Genomic DNA, 27,509 nt, shown 5'->3' with positions numbered 1-27,509 from the left:
TCTGTGGGTGTCAGGCAGCTCCACCCATCTGTGCCTGGCAGGCGACCTGGCCTCTGACCTGCCTTGGTCAGAGAAGGGAGAACGCTGGCCTCCTAGGCCCCTGCAGCCCAGCCGGCCTCTCACCACAGCCCTGCACAGACGCTTCTCTTCCCAGAGGCCCTGCGGCCAGCTGATCTCCACTGAATGACACTGCGATGGAAAATGCTTTAATGTCCTTGCCAAGGAAATGCCCAAGACACTGGCAGACGGGCAGGTAATTGTCCAGATGGGGCCCCGCAGCCCCGTCTCCACTCAGCAGCGTCTGCACGCCCCAGGCCAGTAGGCCAGCCCTCCTTGGGCAACGCAGGTTTTCCAGTGGGGAGGGCAGCCCGTGCTGGGTCCCCCTTCCCCATAGTGCTTGCGGGGTCTCTAGAACTCAGTCATCTTCTTGTGGGTGTCTGCCTTCCTCTGCTCCTGCTGCAGGCCTGCTTCCTGAGCCCGGAGCTGCCCCAGCTGCCGCTGGGCTCCCGCCAGCTTCTCCTGCAGCTGGGCTGACGCCACGCTATGCCTAGGGAGGGGCCCACCAGTCAGCGTGGCTCCTGGGCCACCGCCAACAATCCCAGGCTGCCGTGCCCACCACCCATCCTCCAACATCCAGACCCCTCCTGGACTCCCCCCACCACACCTGGGTCAGGTGACCTCCCGCACGTGTCCTGGAAGCATGGCCACCCTGGGCTGCCCTCTGCCCCGAGCCAGGCCTCACACATACCGGCCAGCGTTGCGGGCGAGGGCCTCCTGGATGCTCCTGATGTCCCGCTGGGTTCGCTCGATCTTCTCCTCGGTCTGGAAGAGCCGCAGGCTCAGGGCCCGCTTGGTGCTCCTGCTGGCATGGTACATGTCCCTGCTCCTTCGCCCCGCGGGGGCCACCCCAGCCTCCAGGGCCCCAGGAGCCTGGCCTTGCAGCTTTTCATTGAGGAAGTCAAACACGTTTCGCGGGGGCGGGCGGCCCCCAGGTCTGGCCCCTCTTCCGCGGCACCTGGGGGGCTTGTTGGTGCCAGCCTTGCCAACCCTGGTCCGCTTCTGCAGGATCTCCGCACACTGGTCCAGCGACTTCCCTCGAGGCAGCACCACGGCGTGGATGGGCTCCACCCGGCCTTCGGCGTGTCGGCCCAAACCTGAAGGGCCCGGGGATGGCAACGCTGCGTGCTGTGGGACCCCGGCTGTGCTGCAGCCGCCCCCCACCTCTCCAGGACAGCGGGCACTCACCCTTGCCAAGCTCATAGCCCATCTTGGCGAGGAGTCTGGAGCCTATGCCTCGCGTGTGCACCTCCCAGCCAGCAAAAGCAGAGCTGCAGGTCCCGGAGTCCACGGTGTCCGACCCCACCACTGCAAAAGACGGACGGGGGCAGTGGCTCGGCCAGGCCAGAGGACTGTGCATCGTGACCGGGGCTCTGGCCCATGAGCTCAGCTCCTGGGCAGAACCCCAACACCTCACCTCTTGGGCTCTGCACTCTGTCACTGAGGCCTGCTGTGGGCATGTGACACCAGGCAGAGCTCGTGGCAGTCCCCACGGCCTGGTGCACCGTGGCCCTTCCTCCATAGCCCTCTCCTGCCCCTGCCCTTCTCTACTTTCACGGGGCCGTGAGCTCCTACCTGCCCTCAGAGTCCTCGGTCCACTCCTCCTTCACTGGGGACATGGGGCTTCAGAAGTCACCAACTCACATCACTGGTCCCTGGGTACACCTCCCTGTCTGACCACTCTGGAGAGCTGGACACTGCCCACCAGTTCCCAGTCCCAAAACCTCTACCCTAGCTGCCTGGACACAACCTCTGTCTGCTAGGATCCACCAGGTACCCGGGTCCCAAGTCTGAGACGCCATTCAAAAAATCTGTCCCTCTTGCAGTCCAGGCCTCAGCAACTGGTCATTTCTCTGACTTCCTTGGCAACTCTAGGCCCCTCCTCCCACAGCCACGGCCTCTCATCAGTGAGGCTGTAGCTGCTACACCCGCACTCCAAGTGGATCCACCCCGGCCTTCATTCACGCTCCCACACGCCGACCCCACACCGCCTCCCAGGCACAGCTGGCCTCGCTGCCGTCCACACTCTGCGATGATTTGGGTCGATGGTTGGTGACCCCACCTTCCTGCCCCCTGGGCCCCTCAGCTGCTGCCATACCTCTGGCATAGCTGGAGTCGCCTGTGCCGTCGCTGTCTGAGTCGGAGGACTCTGCGGCCTCTGTGCGCAGCGGGGGAAGGACACTGTCCCCCTCAACCACGGCCTCCCTCAGCAGGAGCGAGTCAAACTTGACTGTGTAGTAGCCACTGTCCACATCTGGGGGCACAGACAAACTGCAGGTCAGCATCCCTGGCGACAGCAGATGCCACTGCTCAGGAGCCACGCGGGACATCGGGAACAGGCAGGGCAGAGGCTGAGGGCAGATGTGCTCACTGCGGGCACAGAGCCGGAGTCCTGACACTCAACACGAAGGAGGCAGGGAGTAGCCACCCAGTAGTAACACAGGTGAAGTGTGGGAGGGTGTTCCTGGGAGGCCTCCACACCCAGCCTCACCTGTGATGCGTGCTGCGTGCCAGAGGCCATCCTGGTGTTTGGCCAGACACGCAGAGCCGGCCTGCAGGGAGCTCAGGTCTGGGTCCTGGAAGGGGCGCAGCTCATCCACAGAGACCACCTGCCCATGGGAGAACCTGCGGAGAGAGCCGTAGGGGCAGGGCTCAGACACAGGCCGCCAGGGGCAAGGAAACCAGGAGCACTCACCCGTCTCCCTGGGCACTGTCCTAAGGGAGCCACACACACATATACACACTCACAAATACACTCACACTCATATGCATATATATACACACACACGCATATACACACAGACATGCATATAGAGACATATACACAGACATATGCATATATATACACATACATGCATACAGACATGTGCATATACACACATTTACACACATGCATATACATGTGTATACACACTCGTGTAAACCCACACACATACACACATGCACTCACACATATACACACACGCGCATGACAGACATGCACATATACGTATATACACACACTCGGGTACACACACACGCATGCAGTCATACATACATATACACATGCACCCTCACCCATACACCCGTGTACACACATGCACACACACATGCACTCTCACACTCGCACAGACATATACAATAGTCTGTTGGTATCCATGGGGACCCCCTGTGGACAGCAAACTCCAAGGATGTCAGGTCCCTTATGTAAAATGACAGTATTTGCATACGACCTCCGCACATCTTCCCATATACTTTAAATCGTCCCTAGAGTACTTGCAGTGCCTAATGCGACGTCAATGCCATGTAAATAGTTGCTCCGCTGTATTAAGGAATGTCAAGGGAAAAAGCCTGTCCATGCTGTGTATAGACCCGGCCATCCTTTCATTCCCCCAATTATTTTCGACTCAAGATTGGTTGAATCGATGGATGTGGAACCCACGCAGACCAAGGGCTAACTTGTGTGTACCCTTTACACACATACACGCACTCACACAGCCACTGGCATTCTCTCTCTTGGGATGGACTTGGCGGCTCCAGGAGAACATGCCCCATGTCCCCTCGCCTGCTGCTGCAGCCACAGTGTGGCAGTGACCTGTGACAGCAGCTCCCGTGGCCTCACCACTACACAGGAAGCCAGCCATGCCACCAGTTCAAGGCAGATGTGTCGAGGGTGTGCACGTACTCATCTGAGTCTTCCCCGACACTAGCAGAACCTAGTTATAAAATAGTGGTGCCTTGACTTTTAGGTATCAGTGAACCAGTAAAATTAAAACCAAAACCGAGACACAGAGAGAGCGAATGAAGAGGAAACGTGGGGACAGACAGGACTGCAACCTTTAACTTTGCCAAATAAAGACACGAAAAGCCGCCATCCACTACTAGCGTGCCAGAGTTTCAAAAAGGAAGTCGTTCTAACCCCACAGGAGCAACTGAGCGCTGGGCGTGGGGACTCACGCCTGTAAACCCAGCACTTTGGGAGGCCAAGCCAGGCGGATCACGAGGTCAGGAGTTTGAGACCAGCCTGGCCAACATGGTGAAACCCTGTCTCTATTAAAAATACAAAAATCAGCTGGGCGTGGTGGCGTGCACCTGCAGTCCCAGCTCCTCAGGAGGCCGAGGCACAACAATCGCTTGAACCTGGGAGGCGGAGGTTGCAGCGAGTGGAGATTGTGCCATTGCACTCCAGCCTGGACAACTGACTGAGACTCTGTCTCAAAAAAAAAAAAAAAGGGCAAATGAGGACAGGTCTTCAGCCCCTGACACAGCGCCAGCGCTGTCTTTCCCGTGGGAACTGGAAGGTGAGCAGAGTGAGGTGGGACAGGAGTTTCAGTCAGCTCCTTCTCATGCCTACTGTTCTTAGGTACACAGGCCCTGCCAATGACCAGGGGGCACCAGGGGCTACAGGACTGTGCCTCAAATGCATTACAGCAGAGACTGGCTGAAAAGGAGCAAAAGAACATGTTGAAAAGGTAGGGGTTAAACCCAGAGGGAATTTGATTAAATGCACCCCCTTCAACAGGCCCATGGCATCAATTCATCAAAGCTCTCCTGGAATATTTGGCAATATTAAAAGCCTTGAAATTTGTAAACTCTGTAACCCAGAAAGTGCTTCTAAGATACAATTAATTAATTAATTAATTATTTTATTTTTTGCAGTGGAGTCTTACTCTTTTGCCCAGGCTGAAGTGCAGTGGTGGGATCATAGCTCATTGCAACCTTGGCCTCCTGGGCTCAAGGAATCCTCCTGCCTCAGCCTCCCAATCACCTGAGACCACAGGAGTGTGCCACTGCGCTGGCTAATTTTTAAATTTCTTTGTAGAGGCAGGGTCTTGCCATGTTGGCCAGGCTGCTCGTGAACTCCCAGGCTCATGTAATCCTTCTGCCTCAGTGACATGATTTTTAAGAATGTAACCAAGGATGTAAACCATATATGAAAAACTTGCAAATAACCTAAATTTCTAACCATGGAGAGTAGCTGAGATAATGCAGGCAAATGGATAGCAGAGCAAAGGAGACCCCCAGGAAGAGCCCCCACTCACACAGAAAGTCTCACGTGGCAGAGGAAGCGTCACAGATGGGGTGAGGGAAAAGGACCCCAGGTTTCATAAGAGAAAATTTAAAACTGGGTTTTCATACATTAAAGATCCCAACTCAACACCTACCTCACAGCATTCACAGAAATACATTCCAGAGTAAGACTTACCCCTGAAAAGAAACAATGTCTGACACTAAAGAAGCTTCTGAGTTCCAGCTACACCCAAGTAGAACAGTCGCTGAATCCTCCCCACAGAAAATGAAATCTAGGCTGGGCGAGGTGGTTCACGCCTATCATCCCAGCACTTTAGGAGGCTGAGGTGAGCACCCTGAGGCCAGGAGTTGGAGATCAGCCTGGCCAACATGGTGAAACCCTGCCTCTACCAAAAATACAAAAATGAGCTGGGCGTGGTGGTGGCGCACGCCTACAATTCTAGCTACTCGGGAGGCCGAGGCAGAAGAATCGCTTGAACCCAGGAGGCGGAGGTGCCGTGAGCCGAGATTGTGCCACTGCGCTTCAGCCTGGGTGACGAAGTGAGACTGTCTCCAAAAACAAACAAACAAATCTAAAACTAGACGAAAGTATAAAAACTCACTGATTCAGAACTTTTCAGAGTTCTGGAAACTGACCAAATCTGAGAACTCACAGAGAAGAGATTCTTCTTGAAACCCTGTTTAGCCTTGGGTCAGAACAGTGGGAAGTCTGCAGCCTTTGCACCTGGGGCTGCCACTGGCTCCTATTCCTGGGTCAGCAAACCTGAGCGTTTTACCAGGTCAGGGCTGGCTGCAAAACCCAGCAGCAGCAGAGGTGGATATGGGACAGAGGGTAAAACCCAGGGCCTTGTAGTTACAAGTGGTGACCTGATAAAAACTGACAAAGAAAACTGACAGCCCTGATCATCTGGGGTTCTGATCCCAGCTGGAGTGCGCGCTGGGCCACCCAGATACTTCACAGGAAGACTCTGAATATGAGAGAGCCACGGGAAACGGCTGCAGGTGTTGGCAGCTCCAACAGACGCCAGGGGAAAGTGAAAGCAAAGAGAGGGGGCTGGCTGAACTCAGAATGTGCTGGAAGCCACAGTGTGCAGTGGGGAGCCTTTTGGGTTAGGAGTGTTTGAGCACACCCTCCTGCCCAAAACACAGAAGCAACTGCTAGGAAGCCAGGTTAAAAAAATATAATTTAAGGCTGGGCGGAGTGGCTCAAGCCTGTAATCCCAGCACTTTGGGAGGCCAAGTCGGGCAGATCACGAGGTCAGGAGATCAAGACTATCCTGGATAACAAGGTGAAACCCCATCTCTACCAAAAACACACACACACACACACACACACACACACAAATTAGCTGGGCATTGTGATGGGTGCCTGCAGTCCCAGCTACTTAGAAGGCTGAGGCAGGAGAACTGCTTAAAACCAGGAGGCGGAGGTTGCAGTGAGCTGAGAATGCGCCACTGCACTCCAGCCTGTGACAGAGCCAGACTCTGTCTCAAAAAAAAAAAAAAAAAAGAAGACTGTGTCAAAAAAAAAAAAAAATCTAAGCAGGTAAGCAGAGAGCCAGGTGTGGTGGCTCACACCTGTAATCCCAGCACTTTGGGAGGCTAAGGCGGGAAGATCATGAGGTCAGGAAATCAAGACAATCCTGGCCAACACGGTGAAACCCTATCCCTACTAAAAACACAAAAAATTAGCTGGGTGTGGTGGCGTGTGCCTATAATCCCAGCTACGCGGGAGGCTGAGGTAGAAGAATTGCTTAAACCCAGGAGGCGGAGGTTGCAGTGAGCGGAGATCATGCCACTGCGCTTCAGCTTGACCACAGAGGGAGATTCTGTCTCAAAAAAAATAAAAAAAATCTGAGCAGAGATATCAGAGGCTGCACATTATGGTGGGGCATGGGCAGGTTTTGCAGTTTAAGTCCAAAAAACTTAACTAAAACAAACAGAACCCAAGATTCAGGAAAACAACTCAGAATCCAGACATAAATCATCCGAAATACCCAGTTTTCTTTCTTTTTTTTTTTTTTTAATTTTTTTTTAAGATGGGGTTTCACCATGATGGCTAGGCTGGTCTTGAACTCTTGACCTCAGATGATCCACCCGCCTCGGCCTCTCAAAGTGCTAGGATTACAGGCGTGAGCCACCACACCCGGCCTGAAATATCCAGTTTTCATACAGGCAGAGTACAGGTAAACAGGAAAGCATGACCCGTATGTAGGGAGAGGAAAGCAGTGGGTTGAATCCGACTCTGACTGGGCCCAGACTCAGAGGCTGAGTTTAGCAAAGACTTGAAAGCAGCTACTATATGTTCAAATAATTAAATGAAAAGATGATGACAATGAATCAGGAAATAGAGAATCCTTTTTTCTTTTTTTTTTCTTGAGACGGAGTCCCACTCTGTTGCCCAGGCTGGAGTGCAGTGGCATGATCTTGGCTCACTGCAACCTCCACCTCCCGAGTTCAAGTGATTCTCATGCCTCAGCCTCCTGAGTAGCTGGGACTACAGGTGTGAGCTACCATGTCCAGCTAATGTCTGCATTTTTAGTAGAGATGGGGTTTCACCGTGTTGGCCAGGCTGGTCTCGAACTACTGACCTCAGGTGATCCACCCACCTTGGCCTCCCAAAGTGCTGGGATTACAAGTGTGAGCTACCGTGCCCAACCTAGAAAATCTTTAAAAAGAAATTATATGAAAGAAATCAAATGGAGGCTGGGTGCAGTGGCTCATGCCTGTAATCCCAGTGCTTTGGGAGGCTGACATGGGTGGATCACCTGAGGTCAAGAGTTGAGACCAGCCTGACCAATATGGTAAAAGCCCGTCTCTACTAAAAATACAAAAATTAGCCAGGTGTGGTGGCACATGCCTGTAATCCTAGCTACTTGGGAGGCTGAGGCAGGAGAACTGCTTGAACCCACAAGGTGGAGGTTGTGGTGAGCTGAGATCACACCACTGCACTCTAGCCTGGGCAAGAAGAGCAAAACTCCACCTCAAAAAAAAAAAAAGAAAAAGAAAATACAAAAGTTAGCCAGGTGTGGTGGCATGCGCCTGTAGTCTCAGCTACCTGGGAGGGTGAAACCAGAGAACTGTGCCGCCGCACTCCAGCCTGGGCAACAGGGCAAGATTCCGTCTCAAAAACTAACAAACAGCCTTTTTAAACAATGCATTAGATGTACCCAACAGCAGAAGAAACAAATCCAATAAAAGCTATCCAGGCCGGGTGCGGTGGCTCACCCCTGTAATCCCAGCACTTTGGGAGGCTGACACAGTGAAACCTGATCTCTACTAAAAATACAAAAAATAGCCGGGAGTGGTGACAGGCTCCTGTAGTCTCAGCCACTCAGGAGGCTGAGGCAGGAAAATCGCTTGAACTTGGGAGGCGGAGGTTACAGTGAGTCGAAATCACACCATTGCACTCCAGCCTCAGTGAAAAATCGAAACTCTGTCTCAAAAGAAAGAAAAAATTATCCAATTTGAAAAATAAGGAGAAAAAAAGATACAAAAAACGAACAGAACTTTAGAGACCTGCGTGACATCAAGCACACAACACACGCAGCGGGTCCCAGAAGATCAAAGAGGGGCGGGAAAAAGTCTGATTCAATAATGGATAAAAACTCTCCAAATGTGGTAAAACAAAACATTCATCTATAAATCTAAGAAGCTTACTGAAGCCCAAGTACGACGCACGCGAAGGGACCCACAGTAGATACGTCACAAACTACCACAGGTCAAAGACACAGCCAGTCCTGACAACAGCAAGAGAAAGAGAAAGAAACTTCTTCCAGGACATGGGGCGAAGTCTGACAGGTGACTTCTCATCAGAAACAGTGGGGCCCAGAAGGCAGCAGGATGACTTTTTTTTAAAATGGAGTCTCACTCTGTTACCCAAGCTGGAGCGCAGTGGCACGATCTCAGCTCTGCACCCTCCGTCTCCCGGGTTCAGGGATTCTCCTGCCTCAGCCTCCTGAGTAGCTGGAACTGCAGTCACGCGCCACCACACTTGGCTACTTTTTGTATTTCTAGTAGAGATGGGGTTTCACCATGTGGCCAGGATGGTCTTAATCTCCTGACCTTATGATCCACCTGCCTCGGCCTCCCAAAGTGCTGGGATTACAGGTGTGAGCCATCGCACCAGGCCCTTTTTCTTCTTTTTTGAGATAACGTGTGCACCCACACTGGAGTATAGCAGTGTGATCTCAGCTCAGTGCAGCCTTGACTTCCCAGAGATCCTCCCACTTTAGACCCACAAATAGCTGGGACTACAGGCACGTGCCATCATGACAAGCTAATTTTTTTTTTTAAACAGTCTCACTCTGTCACCCAGGCTGGAGTGCAGTGGTGCAATCTTGGCTCACTACAACCTCTGCCTCCTGGGTTCAAGCAATTCTCTTGCCTCAGCCTCCTGAGTAGCTGGGACTACAGGCATGCACCACCACACTGGATAATTTTTGTATTTTAGCAGAGACGGGGTTTCACCATGTTGGTCAGGTTGGTCTCGAACTCCTGACCTCGTGATCCACTTGCCTTGGCCTCCCAAAGTGCTGGGATTACAGGCGTGAGCCACTGCCCCCAGCCAACCAGGCTAATTTTTTGTATTTTTGGTAGAGATGGGTTTTGTCATGTTGCTCAGGCTGGTCTCCAGCTCTCTGGCTCAGGCAATCTGCTCACCTCAGCCCCCAAAGTGCTGGGGTTACAGGCATAAGCCACTGCTCCAGTTAATTTCTTTTAAAATATTTTGAAAGCAATAATTACAACACTGAAGAGCTAAAGTTATAACAGACATAAATTTATATATGGCAGTAAAGCATGAAGGCGAAGAGAGGATGGAGCTCTGTCACAGGAGGAGGAGGGAGGATGGGGCTCTGTCACAGGAGGAGGAGGGAGGATGGGGCTCTGTCACAGGAGGAGGAGGGAGGATGGAGCTCTGTCACAGGAGGACAGAGTAGAAACTGTGCTATAGGAAAATGGAGGGCCGAGTATGTCGTAGAACCAGGGAGGTGGATCTATGTCACAGACAAACTGCTACACTTTAAGTGCTGTCAGTAATATTCTGAAGCACGTTGTGATAAGTTAAAGATGCATATTGTAATCTCTAGGACAACCACTCAAAAAATAAAAGAGCACAGCTAAAGAACCAGCAACCGAGCTGGATAACCCTAAAACGATGGAGTAGGCAGCTCCAGGGATCCATCTCTCTTGCAAAGCACCTACTAAGCTGGCAAAAACTGTCACAGTTAACTTTTTGGAACTCTGGCACCTACGAACCAGATGATAGCTTAAGGAAGTGAGACACTGCTCACTTTCATGAGGAGAGTTTGGGTATTCACGTTCATCTACCACCAGCCCACAGGCAGCCACGGGGATGGCAGCCTGTGCTTCTGACGTGGCCTGCGGTATCAGAAGAAACCACACAGACCTGTTCTCAAAGAATGACGCTTCTGCACTTTGACCTTTCTGGTGTCCCCCAAAGGCCTTGCTTTTGTTTTATCCCCTTGGAACTCTCTCGGGGCTGAGGCAGCCTCCAGAGTAGTGCTGTTGAAGACAATTTTTTTTTCCCAAGATGGAGTCTCGCTCTGTTGCCCAGGATGGAGTGCAGTGGCGTAATATTGGCTCACTGCAACCTCCGCCTCCCAGGCTCAAGTGATTCTCCTGCTTCGGCCTCTCAAGTAGTTAGGATTACAGGCTCCTGCCACCATGTCCTGCTAATTTTTGTATTTATTGTAGAGATGCGGTTTCGCCATGTTGGCCACGCTGGTCTCGAACTCCTGACCTCAAGCAATTCACCTGCCTCGACCTCCCAAAGCACTGGGATTACAGGCGTGAGCCACTGCACCTGGCCTGAAGGAATTTAAAGGCAGCTACTACCTGAAGCTGGCTGGGGCAGGGACAACAGATGGGCAAACAGCCGGCAGAAAAGCCTAGGAAGGAAGAGGCTGGGAAAAGAGCTACATGAGGGCACAAGGGCTTTGGAAAGCTCCTGCTCATGCTTGGAAATCCAGAAGGCCACGCACACACCTGGGGCTAGACAGGTGCTTGGAAACACCTGGGGAGGCCCTCCTCTCTCACCTCTGGCTCATCCTTAGGTTCCACATGAGCGAGAAGTGAAGGCTGAGGAAGGGCGTGAACAGCCTGGTGGGGCTCTGAGGACTTACCCCAGTACTGGCTCTTTATCCTTTCTTTTCTTTTCTTTTTTTTTTTTTTTTTTGAGGCACAGAGTCTGGGTCTGTCACTCAGGCTGGAGTGCAGTGGTGCAATCTTGGCTCACTGCAACCGCCACCTCCTGGGTTCAAGTGATTCTCCTGCCTCAGCCTCCTGGGTAGCTGGGACTACCGGTGTGTGTCACCACGCCTGGTTAACTTTTGTAGTTTTAGTAGAGACGGGGTTTCACCATATTGACCAGGCTGGTCTTGAACTCCTGACCTCGTGATCTGCCCGCCTCAGCCTCCCGAAGTGCTGGGATTGCAGGCGTGAGCCACAGCGCCTGGCCTCTATCCTCTTTGCCACTAGACATTTAAAGAACTCTCTTTCCAATCATTAGCTGACCACAACCTAACAGAGCAGAAACTTCAACAAGCACTACTGACAGAATACAGTCTTTATAAAAAAGGTCAGGAAAGAAACTAAACAAATGAGGAACTACGATCCGTAACAAACAGCAAGCAGACACCCTGCAGAGGACGAAGGATCTGATTTTCAAAGTAACCACATTAGCATCTTCAAATTGTGCAGTTTTCAACAAAACTTACAAGGCATGCAAAGAACCGAGAAAGTGTGGCCCATTCACAGGAAATAAAGAAATTAACAGGCTGGGTGCGGTGGCCCACACCTCTAATCTCACCACCTTGGGAGGCCAAGGCGGGATGATTGCTTGAGCCCAGGAGTTCGAGACCAGTCTGGGCAATGTAGCAAGACCCTGTCTCTAAAACAGCAATAACAACACAACCAGCCAGGCATGCTGGCACATGCTTGTAGTTCCAGCTACTCAGGAGGCTAAGGTGGGAGGATCATGTTAGCCTGCGTGGTTGAGGCTGCAGTGAGCTGGGGTTGTACCACTGCACTACAGCCTGGGTGACAGAGACCTCGTCTTAAAAAGTAAAAAATAACAGAAGAAAATTAACAGAAACTGTTCCTGAGGAAGCCCAGACATTTGAATGACTAGACAAAAACTTTAAATCAATTATTTTAAACATACTTAAAAAAGAGCCCGGGCTCAGTGGCTCACATTTGTAATCCTGGCACTTTGAGGGGCGGATCACCTAAGGTTAGTAGTTACAGAACAGCCTGACCGACGTGGTAAAATGCCGTTTCTACTAAAAATACCAAAAATTAGCTGGGTGTGGTGGCACATGCCTATAATCCCAGCTACTGGAAAGGCTGAGGTGGGAGGATCACTTGAACCCAGGAGGCACAGACTGCAGTGAGGCAAGATCGCCACTGTACTCTAGCCTGGGTGACAGAGCAAAAAGGAAAGAAAGAAAGAAAATTTTGTTTTTGGAAAATTTACAAATATTCAGAAATAAAGACACTCTTGAATAACCGATGAGTCCAACAAAACAACAAAGGGAAGATCAGGATATTCTGAGATAAATGAAAACAGAAATACAACATATCAAGACGGCCGGGCGGCAGGGTGCAGGGGCCCACACCCACAATCTCGGCACTTTGGGTGGCGGAGGCAGTATGACTGCCTGAAGTCAGAAGTTTGAGACCAGCCTGGGCAACAAAGTGAAACCATCTCTGCAAAAACTTTTTGTTTTTTTGAGATGGAGTTTAGCTCCTGTAGCCCAGGCTGGAGTGCAGTGGCGTAATCTTGGCTCACTGCAACCTCCGCCTCCTGGGTTCAAGTGATTCTCCTGCCTCAGCCTCCTGAGTAGCTGGGACTACAGGTGCCTGCCACCATGCCCAGCTAATTTTTGTATTTTTGGTAGAGATGGGGTTTCACCATGTTGGCCAGGCTGGCCTCAAACTCCTGACCTCAGATGATCCACTCGCCCAGGCCTCCCTATGTACTGGGATTACAGGCGTGAGCCACAGCGCCCAGCTTTTTGCTCCTGTCATCCAGGCTGGAGTGCAGCTGCAATATCTCGGCTCACTGCAACCTCCGCCTCGCGGGTTGAAGCGATTTTCTTGCCTCACCCTCCTGAGTAGCTGGGATTATAAGTGCGCACCACCATGCTCGGCTAATTTTTGTATTTTTAGTAGAGATGGGGTTTCACCATGTTGGTCAGGCTGGTGTTGAACTCCTGACCTCAGGTGATCTGCCTGCCTTGGCCTCCCAAAGTGCTGGGATTGCAGGTGTGAGCCACAGTGTCCGGCCTCTGCAAAACTCATTAAAGGAATTAGCTGGGTGAAATGGTATACACCTGTAGTCCCAGCTACTTGGGAGGCTAAGGCAAGAGGACTGATTGAGTCCAGGAGTTCAAGACTGCAGTGAGCTATGATCACACCACTGCTCTCCAATCTGGGCAACAGAGTGAGACTGTGTCTCAAACAACAACAAAAAACCATCTTAAGGAATGCAGTGAAAGCCTTGGTTAGAGGGAAGTTTGCAGCTGTGAATGCTTACATTAACAAAGAAACATCTCAGCTGGGAAACATCTACTCAGGAGGCTGAGGCAGGAGAATCGCCTGGATCTGGGAGGCGGAGGCTACAGTGAGCCGAGATCACGCCACTGTACTCCAGTCTGGGTGACAGAGGGAGACTCTGTCAAAAAAAAAAAAAAAAGAAACATCTCAAATCAATAACTTAACCTTGAAGAATTGGGGGATAAAAAGAGCAAATTAAACCGAGAACCAGCAGACAAAAAGGAAACAAAGGTCAAAATGGAAATAAATGAAACGGAATAGAAAACAACAGAGACCAGCAACAAAAAAGATCAACAAAACTGACAGATCTTTAGCGAAACTGACCGGGAGAAAAAGACAGGCCGGGCGCGGCGGCTCACACCTGTAATCCCAGCACTTCCGGGGGCCGGGAGCGGTGGCTCACGCCTGCAATCCCAGCACTTCCGGGGACCAGGCGCGGCGGCTCACGCCTGCAATCCCAGCACTTCCGTGGGCCGGGCGCGGCGGCTCACGCCTGCAATCCCAGCACTTTGGGAGGCCGGGGCGGGTGGCTCACGCCTGCAATCCCAGCACTTTGGGAGGCCGGGGCGGGTGGCTCACGCCTGCAATCCCAGCACTTCTGGGGGCCGGGCGCGGTGGCTCACCTGAGGTCAGGAGTTTGAGATTACCTGGCCAACTTGGAGAAACCCTGTCTCTACTAAAAATACAAAAACAAGCCAGGTGTGGTGGCACACGCCTGTAATCCCAGTTGCTCAGGAGGCTGAGGCAGAACTGCTTGAACCCGGAAGGCGGAGGTTGTAGTGAGCCAAGATCGTGCCACTGCACTCCGGCCTGGGTGACAGAGCGAGACCCTGTCTCAAAGAAAAAAATAAATTGAAATAAACTGACTCAAGAAGAAACAGAAAATCTAAATAGACCTATAACAAAGAACCAGCAGGCAAAAAACTTCCAACGAAAGAAAAGTCCAGAAACTTCCACTGCAGTTATTGTACTTTTAAGCTTCCAAAGAGAAAAGTCAGTTTCAATAAAGACATTGAATCTGCCAGGTACAGTGGCTCACGCCTGTAATCCCAGCACTTTGGGAGGCTGAGGCAGGCAAACCACCTAAGGTCAGGAGTTCGAGACCAGCCTAGCCAACACGGAGAAACCCCATCTCTACTAAAAATACAAAAAATTAGCCAGCCATGGTGGCATGCACCTGTAATCATAGCTACTTGAAAGGCTGAGGCAAGAGAATTACTTGAACCCAGGAGGTGGAGGTTGCAGTGAGCCGAGACTGCGCCATTGCACTCCAACCTGGGCAACAAGAGCAAAACTCCGTCTCAAAAAAAAAAGAAAAGAAAAAAAGAAATTGAATTAGTTGTCAATATACTTCCCACAAAAAAAGTCCACATACATATTTGATTGTATATATCACTTCACTATTGAAGTCTATCAAACATTTTAAGAAGAATCAACACCAGTCCCTTCTTACCTCTTCCCACAATATAGAAAATACTTTCTAACTCATGCTATAAGGTATTATGCTGACATCAAAGCTATACAAAGACATGCCAAAAAACTACAGACCAATATCCCTTATGAATACAGATGCAGATATCCTCAACAAAATAGTAGCAAATTGAATCTGCAACGTTATTACATAACAAGGTCTTAAAATTTTAACTATTAAAAAGATAAGGTCAGGCGGTGGCTCATACCTATAATCCTGGTGCTTTGGGAGGCTGAGGCAGGAGGATCACGTTAGCCCAGAAGTCTGAGACCAGCTTGGGCAACAGAGTGAAAACTCATCGCTACAAAAATAACAATGATAAAAAAAAGATGGCCAGGCACGGTGGCTCATGCCCGTAATCCCAGCACTTTGGGAGGCTGGGTAGAAGGATCACCTGTGGTCAGGAGTTCCAGATAAGCCTGGCCAACATGTGAAACCCTGTCTCTATTAAACATACAAAAAAATTAGTCAGGTGTGGTGGCGCACGCCTGTAATCCCAGCTACACGGGAAGCTGAGGCAGGAGAATCACTTGAACCTGGGAGGCGGAGGTTGCAGTGAGCTGAGACTGGGCCGCTTAACCATAGCCCAGGCAAAAGACTGAAACTCCGTTTCAATAATAAGAATAAGAACAAGAAGCAGTAGCAGCCAGACGAGGTGGCTCACGCCTGTAATCCCCGCACTGTGGGAGGCCCAGGTGGGTGGATCATCTGAGGTCAAGAGTTCGACATCAGCCTGACCAACATGGTGAAACCCCGTCTCTAGTAAAAATACAAAAATCAGCCAAATGTGGTGGCAGGCGCCTGTGATCTCAGCTACTTGGGAGACTGAGGCAGGAGAATCACTTGAACCTGAGAGGCAGAGGTTGTAGTGAGCTGAGACTGGGCCACTGCACTCCAGCCTGGGCAGAGTTTGGGACAGAGTCTTACTCTGCTGCCCAGGCTGGAGTGCAGTGGCATTATCTCGGCTCACTGCAACCTCCTCCTCCCAGGTTCAAGTGATTCTCCTGCCTCATCAGCCTCCGTGTAGCTGGGATTACAGGTGTGCACCATCTCTAACTAATTTTTTTTTTTTTAATTTTTAGTAGAGACGGGGTTTCACCACGTTGGCCAGGCTGGTCTCAAACTCCTGACCTCAAGTGATGCACCCACCTCAGCCTCCCATAGTGCTGGGATTACAGGCGTCAGCCACCGTGCCTGGCCAGAAGGCTTAATTCTGTTAAACGAAATATGCCCCAAACTGATCTGTACATTCCATGTAGTCCATATCAAAATGCAAACTGTCTTTTAGGCAGAACTGGTCAAGCGGATCCTAAAATTCTTACGAAATTGCAAAGGATCTGGAAACACAATCTTGAAAAAGAAGAGCAAATGGTAAAAAACTACTACTTCCTGAGTTTAAAACTTGTTACAAAGCTATAATAACTAAAGCAGTGTGGGACTGGCATAAGACATATACACCAATGGAAAAGAAGAGAGAGCTCAGAAATAACCCTTATATACATTGTCAACTGATTTTGGTTAAGAGTGTCAAGACCAGTCAGTGGAAAAAAAGCAGTCTTTTCAACAAATGGTGCTGGGAAAACTGGGAATCCATATACAAAAGCATGAAGTGGACCCCTGCCTAATACCATATGCAAAAATTAACTCAAAATGGATCAAATACCTAAATTTAACAGCTAAAACTACAGAAGCCTTAGAAGAAAACATAAGTGAAAATCCTCGTAGCTTTGGATGAGACGATGGTTTCTTAAATCTCACAACAAAAACACAGACAATAAAGAAACAATAAATTGAACTGCATCAAAATTAAAAATGTTTGTGCATCAAAGGCACTATATCGAGTGAAAAGACAACTCAAAGAATGGGAGCAAATATCTGCAAATTATGTACTTCATAAGGGATGAATACCCAGAATATATAAAGAAATCCTCCAACTCAGCAACTGAAAATCCAAATTAAAAATGAGCAGCTGGGAGTATGCCTTTAATCCCAGCACTTAGTGAGGCCCAGGCGGGCGGATCACGAGGTCAGGAGATCAAGACCAGCCTAGCTAACACAGTGAAACCCCGTCTCTACTAAAAATACGAAAAATTAGCTACGTAAGCACATTCATCTACATCTTTTTAGAAAGAAAAAGAAAAAAAATAAAAATACGAAAAATTAGCTGGGTGTGGTGGCATGTGCCTGTAGTCCCAGCTACTCTGGAGGCTGAGGAAGGAGAATCACTTGAACCCAGGAGGAGGAGGTTGCAGTGAGCTGAGATCACACCACTGCACTCCAGCCTGGGTGACAGAACGAGACTCCGTCTCAAAAAAAAAAAATAAATGGGCAAAGGATATGAATAGATATTTCTCCAAAGACACCCAAAGAGCCAATAAGCCCACAAAAAGATGCTCGGCATCATTAGAGAAACACAAATCCAAACCACAGTGAGATAACACTTCACATTCATCAGGATGACCATTATTCTGGAAGAGGGAAATAAGCATGGGCCAGGACGTGGAAAGGGGTGTGTTGCTGGAGGCCCGTAAGATGCTTTAGCTGCGGAGGAGAAACGGTTTGGCAACAGCGACCTAACAATTCCACTCCTATGTATATACCTCAACGCAATGAAAACAGGGACTCAGACACCGGGGCACCTGTGTTCACAGCAGCAGTGTTCACTGTCACTGAAAGGCAAACACGATCCAAGTGCCCATCTAATGATGAACAGATAAAACAGTCTGTCCACGGCCGGGCGCAGTGGCTCACGCCTGTAATCCCAACACTTTGGGAGGCCGAGGTAGGTGGAACACCTGAGGTCAGTAGTTCAAGACCGGCCTGGCCAACATGGTGAAACTCCATCTCTACTAAAAATACCAAAATAATTAGCTGGGCATGGTGGCATATGCCTGTAATCCCAGCTACTCAGGAGGCTGATGCAGACACTTCAACGTGGGAGGTGGAAGTTGCGGTGAACTGAGATCTAGCCATTGCACTCCAGCCTGGGCCACAGGAGTGAAACGCTCTCTCAAAAAAAACAAACAAAAAAAGTCTATTCATACAGTCACTGTATGTCAGTCAGCCATAAAAGGAATAAAATTCTACTGGGCATGGTGGCTCACGCCTGTAATCCCAACACTTTGGGAGGCTGAGGAGGGCGGATCACAAGGTCAAGAGATCAAGACCATCCTGGTCATCATGGTGAAACCTCATCTCTGCTAAAAGTACAGAAATTAGCTGGGTGTGGTGGTGTGCATCTGCAGTCTCAGCTACTCAGGAGGCTGAGGCAGGAGAATCACTTGAAACCGGGAGGTGGAGGCCGCAGTGAGCCGAGCCATGCCACTGCACTCCAGCCTGGCCATAGAGCAAGACTCCGTCTAAAAAAAAAAAAGAAATTCTGATACAGACATGCCATAACATAAGCCTTCAAAACATTGTTCATTGAAATAAAGGTCAAATATTACATGATTCCATGTGTATGAGGTATCCAGAAAAGGCAAATTTGGAGATAGGAGAGAGGTCAGCGGAGGCAGAGGGGAGAGCAATGCGGGAGGCCGTGGGTTCTGGAAACGGACGGTGGCGACAGTTACACAACAGTGCGAATGTACTTAAGGCTACAGAATAGCTTTTTTTTTGAGATGGAGTCTTGCTCTTATCACCCAGGCTGGAGTGCAGTGGCGCGATCTCAGCTCACTGCAACCTCCACCTCCCGGTTCAAGCAATTCTCCTGCCTCAGCCTCCCGAGTAGCTGGGACTACAGGCAAGAGCCACCACATCCAGCTAATTTTTAATTTTTTTAGTAGAGACGGGGTTTCACAGTGTTGGCAAGGATGTTCCTGATCTCCAGACCTCGTGATCCGCCCGCCTCGGCCTCCCAAAGTGCTGGGATTACAGGCGTGAGCCACTGCGCCTGGCTTATTTTATTTTTTTTGAGATGGAGTCTCACTCTGATGCCCAGGCTGGGGTGCAGTGACATGATCCTGGCCCACTGCAACCTTCACCTCCAGGGTTCAAGTGATTCTCCTGCCTCAGCCTCCCGAGTAGTTGGGATTATAGGCGTCCACCACCACACCCAGCTAGTTTTTTTGTATTTTTAGAGACAGGGTTTCACCATGTTGGCCAGGCTGGTCTGGAACTCCTGACCTCAGATGATCTGCCTGCCTTGGCCTCCCAAAGTGCTGGGATTACAGGCGTGCACCACCCCACCCAGGCCAGAATAGCGTATTTTTAAGTGGTTAAAATAATAAATTTTGTTATATCAACTTCATATGGGTGAATTACAGGGCATGTGAATTGCATTTCAATATAGGTGTTAAAAAACTAAACAAATAGAAATGAAGAACAAGGTAAAGTCCAGAGAAAAAGTAACAAATACTAAAGACAGGTGAAGAGGAATTAGTATGAATGACACATCCTGTAACCTGTAATTCAAGAAAGCACTGCTCAAATAAAAAACATTTAAAACTATCTACTGAAAGGCTATCCCATGATTCTGAGAACGTCAGCTTAGAATGACCAACAGCAAACATACTGTAATAAAATCACAGGACTCTGAGAAAGAAAACTCCCTCGGGTATAGGAAAAAGAAAATGTGATTTACAAGGGAAATAAAATTAAATTACCCACTAAACTTTGACAATCATATGTTGTACCGGAAAAAAAAAAATGGATTAATGTATTTAAAATATTTAAGGAGGACGGGCATGGTCCTAGCACTTTGGGAGGCTGAGGCAGGTGGATCACTTGAGGTCAGGATTTCAAGAACGGGCTGGCCAACATGGTAAAACCCTGTCCCCACAAAAAGTATAAAAACTTAGCCGGGGGTGGTGGTGGACGCCTGTAATCCCAGCTACTCAGGAGGGTGACGCAGGAGAACTGCTTGAACCCTGGAGGCGGAGGTTGCAGCGAGCCGAGACTATGCCGCTGCACTCCAGCCTGGGCAATGGAGCAAGACTCTGTCTCAAAAAAAAATAATAATAATTAAGGAAGCCAAGTGCAGTGGCTCATACCTGTAATTCCAGCACTTTAGGAGGCCAAGGAGGGTGGACTGCTTGAGTCCAGGAGTTTGAGACCAGCCTAGCAACATGAAGTACCGTTTCTACAAAAAATAATCCCAGCTCCGATTGCTTAGGCCTGGGAGGTTGAGGCTGCAGTGAGCTGAGATCCCACCACTGCACTCCAGCCAGGGTGACAAGTGAGACTGTTTCTCCAAAAAATAAATAAAATATTTAAGTAATGTAATGTGAGCAAGGGTTTTACATCCAATAAAACTGGCCATCGAATAGAAAGGAACAAGCACAGCCCCTCAACACGCCAGCTCTCCAGGAACAGTGTTCCTGCAGTCCTGTCCTCGGGCACCCACTAGAGAAGGAAGCTTAAGACAACCACAATGACTAGAAAGACAGCAGATGCCACGGACGGCGGGCACCACACACAGCCCCTTGTGGGTGCGGGACTGGGATTAGAGGGGATTGTGCCATGTCGTCTAACACGGTCATAAAAATCAGTGCAGAGAAAGTGAGTCGTACGTGTAGAAACTTTTTTGTTTTTTTTTTTGAGCCAGGTCTTTGCTCTGCCGCGCGGGCTGGAGTGTGCGGTGGCGAGATCACGGCCACTGCAGCCTCAAGCCACCTTTGCCGCAGCTTCCTGAGGGGTGACACACACCACCATACGAGGCTAACGTTTAAAGAATTTTTGGTGGAGATAAGGTCTTGCTGTGTTGCCCAGGCTGGTCTTGAACTCCTGGTTTCAAGTGATCCCCCTCCTTGGCCTTCCAAAGTGCTGGGATTACAGGAGTGAGCCACCATGCCTGGCCCATATTTCACTTTATTTTTATTTAATTTTTTGAGACGGAGTCTCGCTCTGCCCCCCCCGAGTTCATGCAGTTCTCCTGACTCAGCCTCCTGCGTTCATGCGATGGATCAAAAGGCCTGGCCCTCTCAGTGAGACGGTGAGAACAGGAAGCACGCAGGTGCCGGATGATGCAGGAGCCATCAGTTAGGAATGAGCAGGGCTGAACCAGTGTTTACTCCACAGTGCTCTCAGATGACAGACCATCAAAACACTAGGAGGTGATGATCACTGAAGTCAGGATGGCAGTGATTTTTAGGGGAAGGAGGTGGCTGTTTTGGGGTTGAGGTGCAAGGAGGAGCTTCTAGGGTAGTTGCTAAAGTTGTCGTCTTGATTGAGTGGTGACAGCCAGGGTCTTCATCTTACAATTCCCTAGCTGGCTGTGGTCGTGCATGCCTGTAGTCCCTGCTTTCAGGAGGCCGAGGCAGGAGGGTCCCATGAGCCGAGGTCGAAGCGGCAGAGCACTCCAGCCTGGGTGGCAGAGCCAGACCTGTGTCTTAAAAACAATTCCCTGCACCCCACGTTCATTTCCCATATCTGAATTTACCTTAAAATAACAGGGTAAAAAAAACATGGACTGTGTACTCACTTACCCCCGTTAGGTACTCTTCTAAATGCTTTGCACATATTAATGCACTCCCTCCTCCCAGTAACTGTGAGACGTGGTTCTCATTTCGATTTTACAGATGAGGAGACCAAGATACAGAGAAAAACTAAGTCATAACAAATGGATGAAATTTGAAAGTCAGATTTGTGGGTGAGCAAAGAGAGGACGGGGGGCTCAGCGCTGTCCTACGGAAACCAGAGAGGACGGGGGGCTCGGCGCCGTCGTAAATCAAAAGCAAGCCTGCACTCTACACTGGCCACATACTAGAGAAACTCACTGAGCCCAAGAGAAGGCATGTGTAGGATGTTCACTGCCCAACAAATAAAAGCTGGAAACCACCTGAAAGGGACAAAATAAAAAAAACATAGCACAGTCATGAGGGGAAATGATACTGCAGTTAAAATGAACCAAACAGTTCTATAAATATCAACACGGATGTCTCTAAAAACTTAGTCAAAAACTCAAGCTTTAAATGAATCATAAGAGACCATTTATTTAAAGTTTCAAAAAATAAAAATATTTGTTTCTACAGACCATTTGTAGACACAGGTCTGTAAGGAGTTACCATACAGTCACGTCCTACAGAACATCATGGTCAATGACAGAATGCAATGGTGGTCCCAAAGGGTTGTAACGGAGCTGACAACTCCCCACCATCCAGTGACATCACGGCCGCCGTAATGTCAAAGTGCGATTCTTTCACTTTAGACATTCGGCGTGCCCTGAGTGCGGTGCTGATGAAGTCCACCGTGGTGACCAGTAACGACTCATGCCTTCACCTTCACTCACTGACTCACCCCGAGCACCTTCCAGTCCCGTAAGCTCCAATTAGGGTAAGTGTTCTATACAAGGGTGCCATTTTACATCTTTCTCTACCGTGTTTTTACAGATATTTACCACAGTGTTACATTTGTGTGTTTAGTTCAGTGTGCTGGTTTGCAGCCAAGAACAGACCGGAGGGGGCTACAGACTCCACACAGCCCAGGTGTGCGGGGGGCTCTACGGTCTAGGCCTGTGTAAGTGTAATCTACGACATTCAGACAATGATGAAATCACTGTGTTCCTGTTAAATGACACATGCCTGTATGCTGAAAAGAAGTAACACCGAAGCTGTGATAACAGCCTCTCGGGAGGGAGACGAGACTGTGAGGGCGGAGTGGAGGGGAAGTGTCAAGGCTGCTTCAACATTACCTTATTATTTATCATATCTTTTTCTTTTCTGTTTTTGAGACAGAGTCTTGCTCTGTTGTCCAGGCTGAGTGCAGTGGTGTGACCTCGGTTCACTCCATGCTTCAAGTGATTCTCCTCTTTTAGCAGAGCCAGGAGAATCACACCTCACTAGATTCGTACACCACCATGCCCAGCTAATTTTTTGTATTTTTAGTAGAGACAGGGTTTCACCATGTTGGCCAGGCTGATCTCGAATTCCTGACCTCAGGTGATCCACCTGCCTCAGTCTTCCAAAGTGCCGGGATGACAGGTGTGAGCCACCACATTCAACCTTTTATTGTTATTTTTTCTGAGACAGGGTCTCTGTCACCCAGGCTGGAGTGCGGTGGCGCAATCTCAGCTCACTGTAGCCTTGAACTCCTGGCTCAAGTGATCCTTCAGAGTAGTTAAGACCACAGGAACAGGCCACCATGCCTCACTATTTTTTATTTTTTGAGACAGCTCACTCTGTCTCCCACACTGCAGTGCAGTGGCATGGTCACGGCGCATTGTAGCCTCAAACTCCTGGGCTCAAGTGACCCTCCCACCTCAACCTCCCAAATAGCTTGGACTAAAATTAGCCAAGTACGTGTCACCCCACCTGGCTAATTTTTTATTTTTTATAAAGACGGAGTTTTGCCAAGATGCTCAGACCAGTCTTGAACTCCTGAGTGTAAGTGATCCACCGACCTCAGCCTCCCGAGTAGCTGGGGCTACAGGCACCCACCACCATGCCTAACTAATTTTGTATTTTTAGTTGAGATGGGGTCTCACTATGTTGCCCAAGTTGGTCTCAAACTCCTGGGCTCAAGTGATCCACCTGCCTCAGCCTCCCAAAGTGCTCGGATTATAGGTGTGAGACACCGCGCCCAGCCTCTTATTTATTTTTAAAAGTCCAACGCTGGCTGGGCGCGGTGGCTCACGCCTATAATCTCAGCACTTTGGGAGCCCGAGGCAGGTGGATCACCTGAGGTCAGGAGTTTGAGACCAGCCTGCCCAATATTGTGAAACCCTGTCTCCACTAAAAGCACAAAAATTAACTGGGTGTGGTGGCACATGCCTGTAATCCTAGCTACTCAGGAGGCTGAGGCAGGAGAATCCCTTGAACCCAGGAGGTGAAGGCTGCAGTGAGCCAAGATCGTGCCATTACACTCTAGCCTGGGCAACAAGAGCGAAACTCTGTCTCAAAAAAAAAAGAGTCCAACGCAAATCCAAGAGAAGAACTTATCAGTCCTAAGTGGTGGCAAGGTGGGCGTCTGGAAGACGCTTCAGAAGCCTTCAGATTAGGCCTGACGCTGACACGGCAAGTGGCACTGTGGAGAGGGTAATGGGACGAGGGCTGAGGACAGCTCGGAGCCCTCTGAGCCTCACAGCCTTGGGCCGGTCGCTCAGTTCTTTTATTCCTGTTTCCTCCTCCATCAAACGGTGTGACTGCAGGGCCTGCCTACGGGGCTGCTGCACAGATGAACACGTGTGAAACTCCTGGAGCAGCGCCTGGCCCAAAGGAAGCACCGCAGGGATGTGTCAGATCTCTCATCGAGGGGATCAAGAGTTTGAGACCAGCCTGGGCAACACGCTAAAACCCTGTCTCTACAAAAAATACCAAAATTAGCTGGGCATGGCAGTGCACGCCTGCAGTATCAGCTATCAGAGAGGCTGAAGTGGGAGGATGGCTTGAGCTAGGGAGGCAGAGACTGCAGTGAGCTGACATTGTGCCCCTGTACTCCAGCCTGGGTGACAGAGCAGCAAGACCCTGTTTAAAAAAAACAAAAACAAAAAAAACTCACAAAGTAGACATCCAAAGAACTAGGGGTGTTACCTGGTCAGCTGAACTGTTGGCTAAAAAAGAAAATTACCTGCTAGAAAGCTTGGTAAATACTTCTTCTCAGAGAAGAGTGAAAAGGAGCAAAAATAAAGCTATGCGCTTATGGAAATGGAGACTTCACGGCAATAGCTGTGGATATTTGAACACGGAAGAGGTGCTGCCATGAAGCGTGTTATCTATAATGACGTGGAAGTGACTCTTTCCTGTCTTCACAGTGACTTGGACTTCCAAAAAGTTACTTTTTAAGTAATTTCCTTATCAGAGATCCACTCTGAAGTATTCATAGCTGGAAAAACCCAGTACCTTCTGAAATTTGCTTTAAAATATCTAGGAAGGGAAAAAGTGGGGCAGGGGAACAGACAAAATGAGACTGGCAAAATCATAGACTGTGGGCAGTGATTATGCTAGGCTCTCTCATCTGGGGCAGGTTTCAAAATTTCCATTAAAGTAAATTTTAAAAGTTGAATTCTAGATAATGAAACCGACAACAGGGCCGGGTGTAGTGGCTCACGCCTGTGATCCCAGCAGTTTGGGAGGCCGGAGCGGGTGGATCCCAGCACTTTGGGAGGCCGGAGCGGGTGGATCCCAGCACTTTGGGAGGCCGGAGGGGGTGGATCACCTGAACTCAGGAGTGTGCGACCAGCCTGGGCAACACGGCAAAACCCCACCTCTACTAAAAATACAGAAATGAGCTGGGTGTGCTAGTGTGCGTCTGTAGTCCGGCTACTTGGGGGACTGAGGCAGGAGGATCAATTGAGCCCAGGAAGTCCAGGCTGCACTCCAGCCTGGGTGACAAAGTAAGACCCTGTCTCAAAAAAACAAATAAATAAAACTGACAATAGCTTGGGGACCTATTCTCCTCCACATAAGCCTCGCTCTGTTGCCCAGGCTGGAGTACAGTGGCCAGGTCTCGGCTCACTGCAACCTCAGCCTCCTGGATTCAACCGATTCTCCTGCCTCAGCCTCCTGAGTCGCTAGGACCACAGGTGCCTGCCACCACGCCCGGATGATTTTTTTTTTTTTTTTTTTGAGACGAAGTCTCACTCTGTCACCAGGCTGGAGTGCAGTGGTGCGATCTCGGCTCACTGCAACCTCCACTTCCTGGGTTCCAGCGATTCTCCTGCCTCAGCCTCCCGAGCAGCTGGGACTACAGGAACACACCACCACGCCCATCTGGTTTTTATATTTTTAGTAGAGACGGAGTTTCACCATGTAGGCCAGGATGGTCTCCATCTCTTGACCTCGTGATCCACCCGCCTCGGCTTCCCAAAGTGTTGGAATTACAGGCGTGAGCCACTGCGCTTGGCCGATTTTTGTCCTTTTAATGGAGATGGAGTTTCACCATGTTGACCAGACTGGTCTCCAACTCCTGACCTCAGGTGATTCCGCCTCGGGTCTCCCAAAGTGCCGAGATTACAGGCGTGAGCCACCGTGCTTAGCCTCCTTCCATGCTTCCTGCTTTTATCCCAGAAAAAAGAGGTAGATGCCTAAATAAGGACACTGCTGTCACAGCCCGCCTGCCCCAGGAAGCTGAGACCAACTGCAAAGGGAGGGCCGATCCTGACCCGGCCCTGACCCTGTGTGCCCGCCGCGAGCGCCTCGGGGTTGCCATCTGACAGCAAAGGGAGGGCCGATCTTGACCCTGACCCTGTGTGCGCACCGCGAGCGCCTCGGGGTTGCCATCTGACAGCAAAGGGAGGGCCGATCCTGACCCGGCCCTGACCCTGTGTGCACGCCGCGAGCGCCTCGGGGTTGCCATCTGACAGCAAAGGGCTTTACCTGCAGTTCTCCTTGAAGCGACACTTTCCCTCCAGGAAGAACGGGCAGGGCTTCAGGGACTTGTGAGTGGGGTACAGGTAGAGCACGCGGACACCCGCTGAGCCGTCCTCCGCCTCTTCTGTGCCCACCACCATGGCGTTGTGATACTCCAGGGTGCCCCACGAGCTGTAGTAGGGCGCGCTCACCTTGGTCCCACTCAGCTCTTCCTCCTCCTCTCCCTCTTCCTGCCCACCTGCCTCGGATTCTGGCCCCGCCTCTGCTTCAGGAACGGCCTCTGATCCGGCCCCAGGGGCTGCCGGTGCCTCCGCCGCCTCGGCGATGGCCTCCCGGAATGCCCGGTACTCAGCATCTTCCTGGCCCGGGCGCTCTCCGTCCAGCGCGGCCAGCAGCTTGCTCTTCCTCACAGACACCAGGCTAGCCTCGGTGAGCTCGATGAGCTCCTTCAGGTCCCCCTGCAGCTGGCGCAGGTCGGCCTGCTCGGAGGAATCCAGGCCGGCGCCCAGGGCCAGCTCCACCTGCCGCAGCTGCGCACGGTAGGTCTGCAGGGCGGCCTCCAGGCCGTCCTCGTCCATGTTGAGAGAGGGAGGCGCTGGACCGGAGCTGCGAGAAGAGGAGCCCGGTGAGCCCCGCGTCTCGAGGGTCTCGCAGCCGCCACCACGGCCTGCGGCGGGCACGGGCACGTCCCCTTTCCCTCGCGGAGTCACCGGCTCAGAGCGACAGCTCCGGCGCGGAAGTCGCAGCCCGGGTACCCCCGCTCGGGCTCCGCGCTTCCCTTCCGAGCCGGCCCGGGCTCGCTGCTAGCCGGGTTCCGCGTCACCCCCTCCCCGCAGGGCGACCCTGCCCGGCCCTCCGCCGAGCGCACCCGCCGCGCCCGCAGCCTTGCAGGCCGGTCCCGCCCCCCGCCCAGCCTCTCTTCCGTCCGGCCAGGGCCGCGTCCCCGCAAACCGCTGCCCCCTCGCCCCGGGCCGGGCACCTCCTCCGCGCGGTTTCCCAGCCGCCGCCATAGACAGCCCCCCCGGCCTCACCGGCTAGAGCGGCCGGCGCCCCCCTTTGGCTCTCGCCGCCGACCGGCACTTCCTCCCGGCGTCGGCGCCACCGCCTCCGGAAGTGCCTGGCGCGCGGTGGCCGCCGGGAAGCGG

The 27,509-nt window shown here is 50.9% G+C and overlaps 1 protein-coding gene across 1 annotated transcript; it reads right to left on the bottom strand.

Moving 5' to 3' along the window:
* Positions 1 to 49: 49 nt before the first annotated feature.
* Positions 50 to 27,479, bottom strand: ZGPAT (zinc finger CCCH-type and G-patch domain containing). The gene is made up of 7 exons (XM_021672486.2): positions 27,396 to 27,479; positions 26,371 to 26,970; positions 2,549 to 2,682; positions 2,156 to 2,311; positions 1,246 to 1,365; positions 749 to 1,154; positions 50 to 547 (listed from the first exon to the last, which is right to left on the bottom strand). The coding sequence occupies exons 2-7, from the start codon at positions 26,940 to 26,942 to the stop codon at positions 409 to 411; spliced, it is 1,527 nt and encodes a 508-aa protein (XP_021528161.2). The 5' UTR covers positions 26,943 to 26,970; positions 27,396 to 27,479; the 3' UTR covers positions 50 to 408.
* Between the last annotated feature and the right edge of the window lie 30 nt (positions 27,480 to 27,509).

This window comes from Aotus nancymaae, unplaced genomic scaffold, assembly GCF_030222135.1.
Source record: "Aotus nancymaae isolate 86718 unplaced genomic scaffold, 86718_ANA_hifiasm-v0.15.2.pri h1tg000029l, whole genome shotgun sequence".
Lineage (NCBI taxonomy): Eukaryota > Metazoa > Chordata > Mammalia > Primates > Aotidae > Aotus > Aotus nancymaae.
Note: the sequence above shows the minus strand (reverse complement) of the source record. Positions and strands in the feature narration are given on the sequence as shown.

Excerpts from the sequence above, each read along its gene's own strand:
- ZGPAT (XM_021672486.2), bottom strand. The coding sequence starts at position 26,942 with ATGGACGAGGACGGCCTGGAGGCCGCCCTGCAGACCTACCGTGCGCAG. Across the intron at positions 1,366-2,155 it reads CGACTCCAGCTATGCCAGAG|TGGTGGGGTCGGACACCGTG; the intron begins GTATGGCAGCAG and ends CGTCTTTTGCAG. Across the intron at positions 548-748 it reads CTCGCCCGCAACGCTGGCCG|GCATAGCGTGGCGTCAGCCC; the intron begins GTATGTGTGAGG and ends GCCCCTCCCTAG.